Genomic DNA, 16949 nt, shown 5'->3' with positions numbered 1-16949 from the left:
TACTTAAAAGGCGTAATTTACGCAACTTCGTCGCACCCACCTTAATTTTCGATGATGGAGCAGGGAATCCAACGTCCATGCCAGTGACCGCATGAATGGATGGTGAGCACAGGATCCCCATAGACTCAGTCAGAGCGTATGTGTTGACTAGACATTCGAAGTCACCAAACGCGGATTGCACTTCCTTGTAAAGGGCTTCCGGAAAAGTGCTGCCTCCGATGCCGATGCGGCGGACGCCTCTGAGCGGGTTTCCTGTGCTCTTCATCTCGGCTAAAACAGCCCGTAGGTGTGCCGGTAGAACAGTAATGGCGGTCACCTGAATGGAACGAATAAGATCACGGTGTAAGCCCTCAAAACGGAGGAAAGGAAAATGATTGGCACTGCCCTTGCGAATTTTCGCACTGGCACTGAAATATTGCGCCGACGTTCTCGGAGATGCCGTCAGCGCTTTGCTGGTCGATTTTATTGGGAGGATGGCCGTTGAATGCACTGCAGTGCCCTTTATACGACAGTGGCGCCGTTACCAAAGGGGCGTTTTCTTCCAATTTAATATAATCGAGCTACTTACAAGATGGTTTGTAAGCGTCTACGAATAATTCACTGTTTGTCTCAGCATGCTGGTATGTGACGCTGGCCGATTGATGAATGATTAATTCATCAAAAACGCAATCCGTACCAATCCGCAAAACGCAAAAACGCAATCCGTCGATCACGCGTGAAATAATTCATACTAAACGTGAAGTCAAGAGGTTACGAAAAGCTAGGAAGCAACGGAATATTTCACGCTGCCGTTCTCAAGTAAATTCCCTAACTAGATTACTTAAAGAACAAGTGCGTAACGCTAAACAGAAGTTCTGTGGCTCTATATTGCACGAGTTTATTAAGAACGCGCCTCACAAATTCTGGCAGTATATAAATGCAAAGCTGACTAATCCAGCTTCACCAGATGCGCTAGATCAGGCTAGAGCTCATGATTTCAATGACAATTTTTTTTTCAATTTTCACAACTGCTAATGGTACTGCGAAAATAAATCCTCCCTTTTACAATAAGGATAGCCGTTTGCTAGACACGCCTACTTTATCGGAAGCAGGCATCCTTTCACTCCTATTAGGCATCAATGAAAAGCAAAGTAGCGGCCCAGAGGCAATTGCCAACAGCTTCTTGAAATGGTACGCGGAGCCTGTCAGCAACTATCTTTATCTCATATATTCCAAATCTTTGAAAGACGGTTTCCTTCCTGCTGAATGGAAAATCGCTAAAATTACTCCCGTATTCAAATCAGGTAATGCAGCGTCTCCTTCTAATTACGGACCTATTTCTATTACTTGCACTTGCAGCAAAATTGCATTAACATTTTTAATAAGTTTTGTTAAGTCGAACAATATCCTCCACATGAATCAGAATGGCTTCAGATCGGGGCTATTCACTGTTACACAGCTTGTCGAAGCGCTACATGACCTGGCCCTCGGCATAGACGAGCGCATTCAAACTGACGTCATTTTTCTCGATTTCTCGAAGGCTTTCGACCGCGTCTCGCACACCAAACTACTCCTTAAACTTAATTGCATATTAGGTGATGGCCCAATTTACCAGTGGATTAATAATTACTTAAGTGACCGCTACCAATTTGTACATGAGGGGTCTCACTCTTCCGGTCTTCCTACAGTGTTATCAGGCGTTCTCCAAGGATCCGTATTAGCTCCAGTTTTATTTTTAATATTTATAGATGACATAACTATGTAGACGTGAAAGTTAGGCTATTTGCTGATGGCTGCATGCCCGATAATGAAGTACGACACCGCGACGACCAGGTGAAATTAAATAATGCCTTAAATAATATATCTCAGTGGCGTGCACATTGGCAAATGACAATACACATTGATAAAACCGTATTCATGTCCACTACACATAAAACGTCTGAGCTTGATTTCGCATCCATTTTATCGATGTGCCACTTTGAAGTGTAAACCAGTATAAATACGTAGGTCTCATAATATCGTCTGATCTCAGCTGGACAGAACACGTGCGTCCAGTGTCAAATAAAGCATTAAACAAACTATTCTTCATTAAAGGGGCCTTGTCATATTATACACACGAAACAAAGCTTCTCGCATGCGTCCCTTTTGTCCGCTCAGTCTTAGAATACGCCAATACTGTGTGGTTCCGTCATACTGCAAACGATATAGCAATTTTGGAAAGGGTGCAGCGGAAAACAGTGCGTTTTATCTTTAACAGATACGAACGCCTTGACTCGCCTACTGCTCTGTTACAGTGAGTTGGTCTAGCTACTCGTGAAAGTAGCACAAAGCTCTTTCGGCTAAAATTAATATACCAACTATTGCATAGATCATCCCGTATAAACCCTGACTCTTACTTGAAATTTCGTGATACTAGACCGACCAGAAGAAGGCATGCATGGGAACTTGTAGAATATCTGTTTATTAATAATACTTCTCGCTATTCTTTCTTCCCACGCTCCATTCGTGAATGGAATACATTGGAGGTAGTCGCAAAACAGCACCCAACACTAGCAAAATTTACGGAATGAATTCAGCATGCTGCATTAACATGAAATGGGTTGTCAATATAAGTAATTAAATTGCTTTCGCCATGCAATCCATCCCGCTTCAGTTTGTGATAGCAAAGCACCTACCTACACTTTTTGTTCTGTGCATTTTGTATCTGAATGATGCTTACTCTGCATTTTTTCCTCTAGCTTCCCTGCTGGTTGATGTACATTGGCTTTGTTGTGTGTATTATTATGTATGAATGGACTAGTGCTATTCTTGTATAGTCTCCAATCGTTATGTGCTCTTTTTCTGCAGCATGTTTTAGTAATGCTTATTGATGAGTTGTGACATGTTGCTCAACCATGTAATAATCCCCATGGGAGATTGACAGTATTCTATAAATAAAGAAAATTAATAAAATATACTTGTTTGTTTATATTTCACAGCTTTCTAATTCGTTTTGATCCTGTATTTGAGATATTCCCACGTTGTATGACAAATTAAAACGTATTCTTCTATTTGTTTTACTAATTATACGTTATTTGTCCACGTTTGTCAAAGTATGTTTTTTCAATACGTATGTTTAGTTGCTGCCTGTACACACATAATTTAGAAGTGTAACGCGGCTCACTTGCTGCTGGACTTTGCAGGGCGCTGGAGCATTCTCAAGCAGCACTTGGAGGCTTTTTTCCCGTCACTCCATATTTCTCTTGCAGAAATGAAAGTTCCTTTGATTGATGGAATGATTTTGCAAGAAAAATGTGAAGAGGGCTTCTTTTAGCGACATTAGGCTTAGCGTATAGTATCCATTGCTTCAGCATGATAACAGACAGCCCGCGCCCAACAGGCAGTTTCGGTCGTGTACTCATAGCTCCTGAATAATGAAATGCTGTCCTAAAGCCATTCTTCGGATGGTTTTCCTAACTTGGACGTCGCTAAAATCACACTATGTTCTTCGGTCTGTGGCTAAAGAAAGTCGATCGTCACTAAATAGAAAAATACGCTGCTAAACACACAAGTGAATCGTTAAAGTTAGAGACAAAATCGCAGAAATGTCAACACGGACCAGGTTGGCCGACTTGATGTCTTTCATTATGATCTACAACGGGGGTTTTCGCCTAGGAGCACCAGTTCTTGGTTTTCAGCGGTAGACAAACAATTCGGTGCTTGCGAAACGGGCAAGCAAGCGCTTCTCGTCGTCGTCTTCTTTTTCACCAGCACCGTGGCACAGTGCCTTCAGTACAATCACTCCCCACCGAAACAGGAGCCATCCTGGTGACCTAAGGACAGGAGAACACAGGGGAGTCATAGCACTGCTTGATACGGGAGACGTGGACGGTTTCCTGTCTGCGACGACGCTGGTCGTAAGACGCTTCCATTGCCTAGATGAGGTAATTTACCGCCGATGCTTGTTTCAGTAACCAATAAGGACAACGGTACTTGGAAAGCAGCTTGGAGGGAAGGCCTGGAGGAGTAGAGGGTACCCACAACCAGACCAGCGAGCCAGGAGCAAGGCACGTAGCTGCAGTGGATGAATCGTAGCCACGCTTTTGGTGCCACTGGCCTCGTGGTGCGAACGAAGGAGCGAGCTGGCGACATTCATAGGCGTATGCAGGCAATCTAGAAACACTCGTCGACTCCGAAATATCTGGCCGGTAAGGTATAATCGCGTACCTAGTGCATTAAGCTTCGTGCACGTAGAGGAGAAAAAAGGAGAGAACACAGTGGTGCTTTGCGTGGTAGTGTTGTAAGCGTAGGTGACGAAAGGCCGAATGCGATCCATCTTCGACTGGTCAGATGAAACATATATGGCCAACGCGTTGACAAGGGTGCTGTAAAAACGCTCTGTCATCCCATCAGCTTGATGATCTGCAGTGGGAGTGCGGTGGATGATGCTACACTCCTTTAGCAATGCTGAAATAACGTCGGAGAGGAAAATGCCACAGCAGTCGCTCAGCAATTCTCAAGGTGCTTCATGGCGTAAAATCAGGTTTTGAAGGATAAAACTGGCGACGTCTTTTTCTGTGGCAGATGGTAAGGCTGAAGTTTCAGCGTACCGCGTGAGGTGGTCGACAGCAACAATAAACCAGAGGTTGCCGCTTGGAGTGTTGGAAAGCGGACAGTATAGGTCAATGCCGACGCGGTCGAACGCTCACGCGGGACATGGTAAAGGTTGCAAGGGGCCGGCGGTATGTTGAGGTGGCGTCTTGCGTCGTAGGCATATGTGGCATAACCGGACGTACTGGCGAACGAAACGGTACATACCGCGCCAGTAGTACAGAAGCTGCAGGTGAGAGTACTACTTTGATACACCAGCGTGGCCGCATTGTGGATCGTCGTGGAATGTGGCGCAGATGTCGGAGCGAAGGTTTCGCGGTATAACAAGCAACCACTTGCAGCCGCAGGAATTGAAGCTGCGGCGGTACAGCAGGTTATGCCGAATGATGAAGTGCGTGGTTAGGCGACGGAGCGTCCGAGAGATCGGCGCTGGCGAGTGGCCAGACAAGAAGTCAATAGGCGAAGAGATCCGTAGGTCTTTGCACTGCTCTGATGGCATGTCGAAAATGTTGAGGGCGAAGCCACCGTAGCTGTAAATAGACGAGTGGGCAGGACGAGAAGGCAGGGGTGACTGGGATAGAGCATCTGCGTCTGAATGCTTTCGGCCTTAGTGATAAACGTGGATGTCGTATTCTTGTACGTGCAATGCCCAACGGGCCACCCGACCGGTTGGATCTTTTAGTGAAGAGAACCAGCATAGGACATGATGGTCGGTCGCGATGTCGAATGGACGCCCATACACATACAGGACAAAATTTTCCGATAGCCCAAATGATGGCCAGTCATTCCCTCTCGGTAACCAAGTAGTTCGCGTCTCCTTCGGTAAGGGTACGGCCGGCATACGCGACGACGTACTCTTCGAAGCCATCCTTGCGTTGTGCAAAAACAATGCTGAGCCCGACACCACTATCGTTCGTATGGATCTCAGTAGGAGCAGAGGGATCGCAGTGTCACATTACTGCAGGCGAGGTGAGAACGCGTCGCAGTTGTTGGAATGCGTCGTCACACGCCGGGGACCAGGCTGATAGGTCAGAACTGCCGGTGAGAATCTGCGTTAAGGTGGCGATGATAGAGTCAAAGTTACGCACGAAGCGTCGGAAATTAGCATCGGCCGATGAAACTGCGAAGCTCTCTCGTGCTGATTGGTTTAGGGAACTCGCTTTAGGGAACTTATTCAGGCGGATACCAACTTTTGAAACTACGTGGCCGAGAATAGTAAGCGTGCAAGCGCCGAAGTGGAATTGCTTCAAATTTCGTTGCAGTCTTGCAGTGGACAGGCAAGTACCTGCTCGGAGGCAGCTGAGGTGCGACGCAAGGTCGGTGGAAAAAAACACGTCATCTAAATAACAGCGGCGCGTTTTACACTTCAGCCCTCGAAGAATGGTGTCCATGATTCGCTCGAAAGTGGCAGGCGTGTTGCAGAGGCCGAACGCCGCGACAGTAAATTCATATAGCCCATCAGGTGTTAGAAAGGCTGTCTTTGTGCGATCGGCCTCTGCCATTGGCACCTGCGAGTACCTGAAGCGCAGGTCCAGCGAGGAATATAATTACGCTCCCTGCAGACTGTCCGAGGTATCGTCAGTGCGCGGGAGAGGATAGACATCTTTGTGCATTATGCGGTTAACGCGGCGATAGTCGACGCAGAACCGTGTGGAGCCATCTTTTTGTTTTAACGAGGACAACCGGAGATGTCCAGGGACTGTTAGGGGGCTGGATGATTCCCCGCTCCAGCATGTCGTCAACCTGCTGGTCGATGATCCAGCGTTCAGCGGCCGACACACGATACCGATGCTGGTGCAATAGTGTTTGTTGGCCGGTGTCAATACGGTGAACTACTTCGGACGCTCGGCCCAAGGATGGTTGGTTAATGTCAAATGAGGTAGGAAAACGCTGGAAGAGCTTGATAATTTTTGTGCGCTGCGCAGGTGTGAGTTCTGCGTCGACGGCACGATCGAAGGCGTCTACAGGGACATCTGTCGTGGCGGGAGGAGCGACGGCCCAAATCGGTAGTGATGCCGTATCACGAAATATGGTAGAACGCAATCGAGTGCTTCAGAGGTAACCAGGCACTCATTGCGGAGTAGGGATGATGGACAGGCGGAGTGATAGTATGTATCAATGACAGCAGAACCATGGCAAAAAGTTATGACAGCAAACGGAAGCAGAAAGTTCCGGCGGCGTGCACAAGTGGCCGATGGCGTAAACAAAACATACAAGTTCGCAGCACAATTACATGACATAGGAACCAGAGCAGCGAAGAAACGTGGGATTTCCATGTCAGAGGCGGCAAAAACTTTAGTGGTTCTCAGAGTCAAAGCACGGCAGTGCTAACGTAGGTTCGGCACGAGCGCAGTCGACAAGCGCTTGACTGACTGATGGGAAATCCCATCCAAGGATAACGTCGTGCGAGCAACGCGATAGAACAAGAAATTGGACAACATACATAACGCTTTGAATGACGACCCGGGCTGTGCACGACGCTGAAGGCTAAATACGATGCGAGGCTGCCGTACGCAGAGAAAGAGAGGTAAGCGAAGTGGTCACTTTGTTCAAATTGCGGCAAAGCTTCTCATTAATAAGAGAAACGTCGGCTCCAGTGTCAGTAAGGGCGTGTACGGTGACGCCGTTACTAACAGTTCAATTTCGTTCCCCGGAGAGCAATGATCTCGAAATAATCGACGTAAACGCTGTTCTTGCCTCTGAAACTGCGACTATTAGATTTCTAACTTGAAAGAGGGTAAGTTTGGGCATGTTGGTATTCCATAACTTTTACGTTTTTAGCGCACGAAAAGGGACGAGAGACAGAAGTACGACGCGGCCACAGTGTTCGCGTCGTGCGTATGTCCCTCGTCTTTTTTCGTACGCTAAAGACGTAAAACGTAAATGTTAGATTTCCTCTCGGGCTGCAGGGCTGGGTCGGCGAACCGTTGGGGAAATGGGTCGGCTACGTGGGGAAGGCGACCGGCGTGGATCGAAGGGGTGACGACTGTAACACGAGTTCGGAGGAAGATTAGATGGGTCAGAACGCGGAAGTCGAGCAGGCCTGTAGCTTGAGGCGTCACCCCCCTCAGGTGAACGGAGGATGCGACAGCGGCAGAATCGCGCCACGTGACCCGGAAAATTGCAAGATTAGCGTATTGCCTAGTTATCAAGTGTTCGCCACGGGCGACGACAGGGGCTCCAGCGGCCGAGTAAGGGACGAGAATAGGACGTCAAGGTGGTGGCGGCACAAGGAAGGTGCCGGTGGCCATGTAGACGTCAGGAGCCGGAGGAGCGTAAGGCCGGGTGACAGCGTCTGCGTAAGTTAGCGGTCCAAGAGCAGGCTGAGAAGGGGCAGGTGTCAGCGCTGCGGCAACTTGCGCGTGAATGACGTGACGAAGCGGAGGAGCCAATGTTGTCGACGGCTCGGGTGTGCTAGTTGCGCGAGAGAGTTGGAGAATGAGAATGGAGAATGAACTGCTTTATCTCCGGCATTAAACCAGAGATGTCGGCAGCGTCGCGGCCAAAATCCAAGGGAGATAGATCGGCGGTGTCGTGCTCAGCAGCGCGTGTTGAGGCACGCTGCTTGCGCAGCTCGTCATGCTGCTGGCAGAGCTGTATGACCTTGGCAATCATCCGGGGACTCTTCGCGACGAGCATCTGGATGGCATGGTCATCAGTGCCTTTCATGACGTGCTTGATCTTGTCAACTCCACACATAGATGAGTTGACGCGCTTGCCGAGCAAGAGCACATCTTCAATGTAACTGGTGAAGTTCTCGTCCTGGCATTGAGCTCGACCACGCAAGCGCTGCTCAGCACGAAGCCGGCGAATGGTGAGACGACCGAAGACTTCTGCAAAAGCTGTCGTGAAAGCCGACCAGGTGGTAAGATCAGATTCATGATTGCGGAACCATAGGTTGGCCACGTCAATCAAATAAAAAATCACATTAGTGAGCTTGGCGCATTCGTCCCACCTATTATAGCTGCTTACACGGTCATATTCGGCGAGCCAGTTTTCCACGTCATGGTCGTCTGTGCCGCTAAATATAGCAGGATCACCCAGCTGGATGGCGCCAGAGCAGACGACGGCCGGTGGCGCGGGAGCGGCAGCCTGGGACGGTCGCGGATCATCGATTTCCATAGCTAGTGTTAGCGTCCGACTGCGGAGTTCCTGGATGTCGAAGAGAAACCCCGCACTTCCATCAAATACAACGGGGGTGTTCGCCTAGCAGCACTAGTTCTTGGTTTACAGCGGTAGACTGAAACAAGTTGGTGCTAGTGATGATGATGATGATGATGATGATGATGATGATGATGATGAAGAAGCCTCAGTTAATGGCACAAACCCACTGTGGGGAATAGACCACGAATCGGATGGTAATATTATTCAATAAATAAAATAAAATAAATTAGCTAATAAATAAATAACACGAAAAAAGAAAGGAAAGCAAAAATCCAAGATGCAAAATAAACTATCAATACATGAGATAAAGTGTTGATCAATACCATAGTAAGCCTTGCCTTGATAGGAATGTTAAAAAGCCAAAAAAGCAACAAAAGGATATACTTAAACGTGAGTAAGGTAAATTATGAATAATCACAGTAAGATTTAAACTGTTAATTTGTGCTTTTACTTTTTGAATTTTCGAAACTGCGGTAGAAATAAATCAATTCTTGAAACTAAAAACTATTACCAAGGCATTCTTGTTGTGCCACATAGAAAATTATAAATGGCTAGGCAAACGTTCCTGTGGCTATATTCCAAAACTGTTGCTCCAAGTGAAACGGGCCAGCGAGCGCTTCTCGTCGTAGTCTTCTTTTTCAGCAGCACCATGCCCACTGCCTTCAGTACAGATCATTCACCTTAATCCTTCGGTTAAAAGAAGTTAGTCTATTTTTCATTACTAGTTCAATTACTACATCGAGTCATTAATGTGTATGCCTGTGTGATGACAGGAATCGGAACAAATTTGTTTATTTAACTAATGTTTGGAACTCATTTACCCAAAGAGAATGTGTATCATTCTTGTATTTAAGCAGTGCCGTACCAACCCGACTGTAACGGCCAATGGGTGCTATGTGTATTTAAATTAGTAAATAAATCACAAGAAAATTAGGCTCCGGGTGAAGCACGTTGTGAGATCTATATATATATATATATATATATATATATATATATATTTATAGTTCTTCAGGCAGACACAAATCTCTACCGCTCTCTCACCTTGTACTGGGTGATCAGCTGGCTGATTTCCGTCAAATTGGCGCCTGGTGTTGCCATAACGACGGTGGCGCCCAGTAGCACTCCGAAAGTGATGCATACGAAACCGGAGCCGTGTGTAATAGGGGCCGCAATGAGCACCACGTCGTTGGCGTCCCAGGAAAAGCAGGGCCTGCGATTTTGAGCGTATCCAAGAAATACCTGCTTGAAGTGATTTGTATGTGCCATTTATTTGACTTCGATCTTGGAAGGCCACCACTCCAGTAGTTTCCGAAGTATCTAGGAATTACATTACCTCGCAAAGTGAAGGGTTCTAAACGTGTAGCTGGAACGCATGGGTCTAGTGTTGACTGTAGAGAGCTGCACTTATTTATACAGGTACCTTACAGGTTGAGACTAGCGAGAGTTGTGTGAGGGGGCTTATACCTCTGTTTTTACAAAGAGCAGTAAAGAATAGATCATCGTCTTCTTCATCAACATCATCAGCATCATCATCATCATCACCAGCCTTGCTACGCCCACTGCAAGGCAAATGCCTCTCCCATACGTCTGTAACTAGCCTGGTCATGTGCTAATTGTGGCCATGTTGTCCCTGCAAACGACTTAATCTCATCCGCCCACCTAACTTTCTGCCGCCCCCTGCTACGCTTCCCTTCTCTTGGAAAGCATAGATACAATAAAAGAAAAAAAGCGACAACTTTTCGGTTTTTAAGGAACCACAAAAAAATGTACACAAGAATGAAACATTATACAAGGTTATAAGGACGACGTATCAAATGATGGAGCTCAATAAACAGCAATACCTAGCAAAGAACACTTTTTGGTGCAGAAGGAGCAGCGTATCCAGCAGTTGCGTAAAGAAGCAGACGTAGAACGTTTTCTATCTCATCAGTAAGGTGATTTCACAGTACAATGCCATGTGGCCATGACGATATGTTACACGCATTGATGTGACCACAGGGATGCCGAAATGGGCATTATTCTGCAGACGGCGGGAGATGCGATGAGATCTAAGAAACGGCAAATAATAGGGATGTCTGCGGTTGATGATATTCTGCAGCAGAGAAAGATCACAAATGTTTCTGTGAAATCCAAAGAAGGAAGTGATAGCTGTTGTAGGATGCCGCTCACTCTAGAATGTCTGCTGGAATCGTCGACAATGAATCGTGCGGCGTGGTTTTGAACAGTTTCTAAGAACGGAGAAGATCGGCTTGTTCACATGGCCAAATATGCGATGCATCTTCGAGTTTAAGCCGCCCATATGTTTGGTAGGTGAGCACGTATGCGCGAGAAAGGAAGCGGGTGGCGGGGCTGTCGCAAAGATTGCGCTTTAAGTAACCTAGCCTAAGAGACGCGCCAGGTGTTACATTCTTAATATAAGTGGACGAAGAGTGGTCCGCTGTAAGAAGACCGCTTAAATACTCATAAGACGTAGTTGAACGTACCGTACTACCATCATGAAAATGGTCAAATCTAGAAGTTCACAGATAATTAGTGATTTGGTTACCCTTTTCTGCGTTTAAGAGCATCAGCGAAAGTGAGCCCCAGTTCGTTGTGCAATAAAGGTCTAGCTGCAGAGCAGTATGATGTGGTGGTGAGTGCACTTTGCGACAGATTATACAGTCGCCTGCGAAAGGGCAGCTAGACGACGTCATCCTTAGGATCATCTGCGCTTACAGTGAACAGCCGTTGAAATGGTCCCGAAAGTAATTTTAATCATGGTCGCGGTGCCTCTTACTAGACATATTTGTGAAAATGTTCTATATATACGAACAGATCGGCTTGGTTGCCAATTCACGCACAACTCGTCGGTGTATCCGAGATAGGGCAGGGTCAATAGTAATGCCTTGTCCTTAGCTCTTTTCTTTGTTCCCGCAGGGCCTTTGAGATAGTCTTTCATGGTTGGTGACTGAGAAGGCTACCCGTATGATAATGAAATACTGAGCACCAAAAGCAAAGAATTCCTTGCAGACCTGCACACTTTTTGGACATCTTCAAGGGGCAACACAAGACGACCCTGACAGAAGGCAGGGAACACACAGGACAGCGCAGAACTCACAAGTAACTCTATTAGACGGCATACACAAGCTTAAGTACTATAGAAGCTATACCTACGTGCTCTCCCATCGATGACGTCATTATCAGCGCACAGGCAAACAGCTAAACCCTGTAATCTAATGCTACACTATGAAGAGCTTTAAAAATAGAAATTCACTGTCCTGCAAATTTAATAAGGAAATGCTTACACCACGAGATCCGTTTTTCCTGGTGTGGTAGGCCTAAATAATCTCCCTCGTAGTCTGATTGCTGTGCGCAAAAAGAGAAGCGTTGTCTTCATAGATTGGAGCACACCCATGCTCGGAGCAATGCCGGGCAACATGTGAGTAGGCATTATCCGCTAGCGAGCGCCTATGGTTGATAATCTAATGTTTAGGCATCAACCTGTTCCGTTGATACAGACGTGACCGCAGGAAAACGGAAGCTCCTAAACAACTCCTATTCTAAAGTGCACAGGAAAGGAGATCAAAATTCTGAGGGCTATATAAGTAGTCTGTTTAGCCGGTTCCATTTTTCAGTGCTCCTACCGCAAGCTGCAACTTTCCTAATAAAATTTCGATCTCATGTCACGCGTAGATACCAGGCAGCCTATAGCGACGTCTTTTATTTCACGTATACAGCATAGTTTGTTCCACGGTGAGTTGCTTCGAGTAATGTGGCACAGTGCGCTGGTAGATATCCCGCAGGAAATTATCCGCGATATGGAAATACAAGATGAAGACAGGCATGAACTATTTCACACGTCCTAAGCCTTTGAACTCTAAGCCGTCTCTTAGCCGTTTTCTTGCGAATTGTCCTTTCCGAATCAATGGAGAGCTTACGCTATGAAAGACGAAAAAAAAATTCACAGCCTGGGATGCATTGAAGATGAGTTATTACAATAGATATGAGTTATGGTGGTTTGATGCTTCACTGAATGGAACAAAGGCTTCACATTGCGTGCATACTCCTGGGACGGGTTCTTCAATTGTGACTTATGTAGGTAAGAAGACTTTCATGCATTTGGCACTTGAGTCACCAATTAGTTACCTACCCTGTTCGTTCCAGCACGCGTAAATATCAGGAAGAAACTAAACGACTTGCTGTAAAAAACAATTCGGTCAACAACACAGATTTGAGCTCTCAGACCACCCATAGATAGATCATCGAGAGTATTGATTACCTGTCTGATTGAGAAGTTATCCATCATAAACATGAAAAACATTCCCCTATTATTTCTTATTCAGAAGTTCAATACTTCGTAGTCATCTACGGCACTCTATTCAGAAAAGTGCCTGACGCATATAAGTGGCACACAGCCCTCGAATCATATATGAACGGTAACTGACCATACGATGTATTTGTTTGTCATTTGGGACGGACACTGAACACGACGAATACAGGAAAGAACAGTACGTAACACCTGTACTTACTTCTCTGTGGAACAATGTGGAAAAAGCACTATACGACAGAAAGTTCATAGTACAAAATTTTGAGGACACTTAAGTTTCGCCTTTAAGAGTGTAAAGGGATAACATTCAGTGATCCCAGATGCTTCTCACGCTTCCCGGCAACGGCAGCGTACGTAACCGTAATGTTTACCGGGAAACGCTCGCGGCGAACGCTACGCACGAAGGCGGGCTTTCTGGTCGAAACACGGCCTGTTGCATGGGCCGCGATGGATGGATGGATGGATGGATGGATGGATGGATGGATGGATGGATGGATGGATGGATGGATGGATGGATGGATGGATGGATGGATGCATGGATGGACGGACGGACGGACGGACGGACGGACGGACGGACGGACGGGTGGATGGATGGATGGATGGATGGATGGATGTTATGAGCGTCCCCATTGGCATGGGGCGGTGGGTTGTGTCCTATTAAACATTGTGTCCTAGTATACATGTCCTATTGTGGACATGTTTACTTTTCCACCGATCTCGCTGAAGTCAAGGGCTTCAAGGAGACCAGTACAGCCTAAAACGACCGCTGGGTAGACGTCCTCACATGCTAATAAAACATGCTCCATAGTTTCCCTAGCTTTACCGCAGCAAGCACATGCTTCTTCTTCCTTCTTATATCTCGCTTTATAGGTGCGTGTTCTAAGGCATCCCGATCTCGCTTCGAAAAGTGATGAGCTTCCCTTTGAGTTATCATAAATTGTCTCTTTCCTGATTTCGTTTTTTCCTCTTAAGTAGTTAGTCATGGTCGGTTTTTTTTCCATTGCCGCCACCCATGAGAATATTTCAGTCTCTCTGACTTTCCATTTGACGCTCTTTGTTGCTGTGTAGCCCACCCTACAGGCCGCATGCTTGTTGATAAGCTTCCTAGTTCTTTCCTCCACTGTGAATCAATGTTTTTCCTGTACACATACCTCAGCACTCTCCCATCCCATTTACTTTCTTCCATATTCTGCAGTCGTTCTTCATAATCAATTTTACTGTGAGCTTCCCTAACTTGAAAATTAATCCAGCCCATATCACCCTGCACAGCTTCATTTGTAGTTTTCCCGCGAGCGCCCAATGCCAGGCATCCCACTGACCTTTGGTTCCCATCGAATCCTGATTGTGCCCCTGATTTAAAGAAAACAACCGCATTTACAAAAGTAAGTCCTGTAATCATTACACCTTTCCACATACCTCGGAGCACCTCGTACCTACGCGATGTGGCGGAAGCGAGCGCCATCTAGAAGTCTTTCAAGGAAGCGGGCGCGCCACTCCGTACGCACCGGCGTGCGCAAACGGCGGACGCCGTGTCCGGTCTGTGCATTGTAGAAACGCTGGAAAAGGGGTTTGTTTGAGTTTACGCGTAACATAATTATCATTTCTCGTATATTCAAATTAGAATCCGAGAGCTATCATGTCTGTAGGTTGTGCTTAAGTTGCAGTTTATGATTTTTCCGCGTAGTTTAGCTTGAGAAATCCAACTACATCAGTGAATTTCTTGCGTCACATGAACGGCCTGGGTATTTGTGGTTCGAAAATATCTTAGCCGACGTCCGACGCCTGGCGCCAACGCGGGATGCCGCCGTCACGACCAACGCCGAATTTTTCTGCGACGCGGGCTCCTTAACGCCATCTAGTCAAAATGCAATATATTATTGGTGTGTACCGCAACTAAAAACAGGCGACTAGTAGAGCACACAAATTTGTTGTGTAAAGCGTATAACTTGTCAATATCAGAAAGAGGTCGATATTTTCCTCAATTGTTCATAAAACCGAGGCTAATTTTCTATGACAATTCTATTTGATAATATTTGTGGAATTTAAGCGCTTGCTTGTCAACCTTTCTGTACCAACACTGGAAGCAACTCTGCCTTCAATAAGGGGCTCTCTCTCTTGACCCTGAATGTCCGACTCGGATATTCCGCGCGCCGATTAGGGTTGAATAAGGCCGCTCACTCTTTTTTTTTGTCTCTACATATGCACCCCATGCGCCTTGAGCAGAAGAGAGAACAATCAGCTAAGCCATTAAAATGACTAGCATGAGGGAGCCAGTTTACCCATTCACGATTTTTATGCCCTACTGACGGTGTGGAGGGAACTGCTACTGTACACATCGACGTCTTATACAAGCCCTGTTCAATGCGTTTCGGCAGTTTAGTTTCAGTTAGGTGGAGAAATTGGGTGAAATTCCCTATACTAAAGAAATGAGGAGACTCAACTTTTCCCAAGCCTGGCAATGGTTACGAACTTCAGGCAAAAGGATCCATGCCTCGCAACGAAATACGTAATTTATTATTATTTTTTTATGTCTGGATGTGAAATGTTGAACATTTAAAACACTCGTTAAATTATGACCGCGCAATGCTTTTTTGTATGTTGCTTTGGTAAAATTCATTCCAAGGAATCCGTTTGTTCGTATCATCTCGACTTCCTTTGGACAACATCGAAGGCACAGTCTGTAATGCCCTGAATATTGTCTTTGAAACCATGCTTATCGACAGGTGAATTGGGATTCAACTAAAAAATGCCGATTTGTTTGCGAAGCGGCGTCCATCAAACTGTAACCAGTCTAGCGCGATATTTCGCCACTGAGTCACAATATTGGGGATTAGCGGTTAAAAATAATTCATTTGCTGATCTATTAGAGCTATTTGAATAAGTAAAAAATAGCAAGCATACACCAAATGATTTCAGAGCACCATGCCATTGGACAGATTGAGGACAGAAGGAAGGCATGAGCATCCGGAGCATAGAGGACGGCAAAAGCGAGTCCCTTGGCTGACGTCATCGTAGAGCCGCGGTTATCTTTAGACGATGCTAATATTTACAGTGTCAACGTGGGTGGCAAGGAACCAACATAAAGTGTACATGGTCGACTATGCCACTCTTCTGCTCCTCTGTTGCGCTCTCGCATGCCTTTGAATGCTTCACAAAAATAAGGCAGGCTCAGCAACAAGTCAACGCCAGTGTCCTCATCACAGCCGCGTTGGCCTACTTCGAACGCTTCTAAATGTGACATCCTGCTGTGACTTCACCAATCCTGCATCGCGGTTGCCTCTCATTACTTAAATTATTGCAGGAACACTATGATTTGAGTTTGCTTGTTTCGGTTTCTTTATGTTCGAAGGGAAACTAGAAAATAGAGGAAAGGCGGCGAAAATAGGCCTTGTGTCTAGAGTGTCACCATGGCACCCTTTCGTCCATTGGTTCTATTTCACTACTTAGCAAAGTAATGAACTGCACTGCATCAAAGGCACCGTGCTTGACTAGAAAAGGGGATAACTTTTCTTGGCAATTCACTGGAAGCTACTGGACCTAGACAAAATGTCTCTTTATGCGCTGCTAAAGAGTTCTCTGAATGTATGTTCATGTTTCACGTTTTCCTATCACAAATAAGTTTAACTGGAGTTATTATTACCATGACAATGATGTCAATGATGTCGTCAGTCGCACATAATATTAAATGATTGTGCACTTTCGTGTAGTATTTCTTCTCTATTTTCGCGTCTATTATTCTTTCTGTTTAATTTTTTGGACCGCACCACGTTACCGCCACGGCTGTTCTCTACCTCAAATACGGCACTCAAACATTTGAAAACGTAAAATAAATATCACGTGAAATTTGAATAAACATTCAGGACAATTCTGGAGGTTGTGAAGATAGCCTTAGGGCGTACACAGCGTGCAA

General features: G+C 46.0%; 1 protein-coding gene across 1 annotated transcript in view; it reads right to left on the bottom strand.

Moving 5' to 3' along the window:
- The window catches only part of LOC126530610 (uncharacterized), a 105719-nt gene that overhangs the window by 20347 nt on the left and 68423 nt on the right, over nucleotides 1–16949 (bottom strand). The window contains exons 6-7 of the mRNA XM_050177874.2: nucleotides 9775–9943; nucleotides 41–316 (exon numbers count right to left, since the gene is read on the bottom strand). Of these exons, the coding sequence (XP_050033831.1) occupies nucleotides 41–316; nucleotides 9775–9943 (445 nt within the window). The remainder of the gene's footprint in view (nucleotides 1–40; nucleotides 317–9774; nucleotides 9944–16949) is intronic.

Source organism: Dermacentor andersoni, chromosome 4 (assembly GCF_023375885.2).
Source record: "Dermacentor andersoni chromosome 4, qqDerAnde1_hic_scaffold, whole genome shotgun sequence".
Taxonomy (NCBI): Eukaryota; Metazoa; Arthropoda; class Arachnida; order Ixodida; family Ixodidae; genus Dermacentor; species Dermacentor andersoni.
Note: the sequence above shows the minus strand (reverse complement) of the source record. Positions and strands in the feature narration are given on the sequence as shown.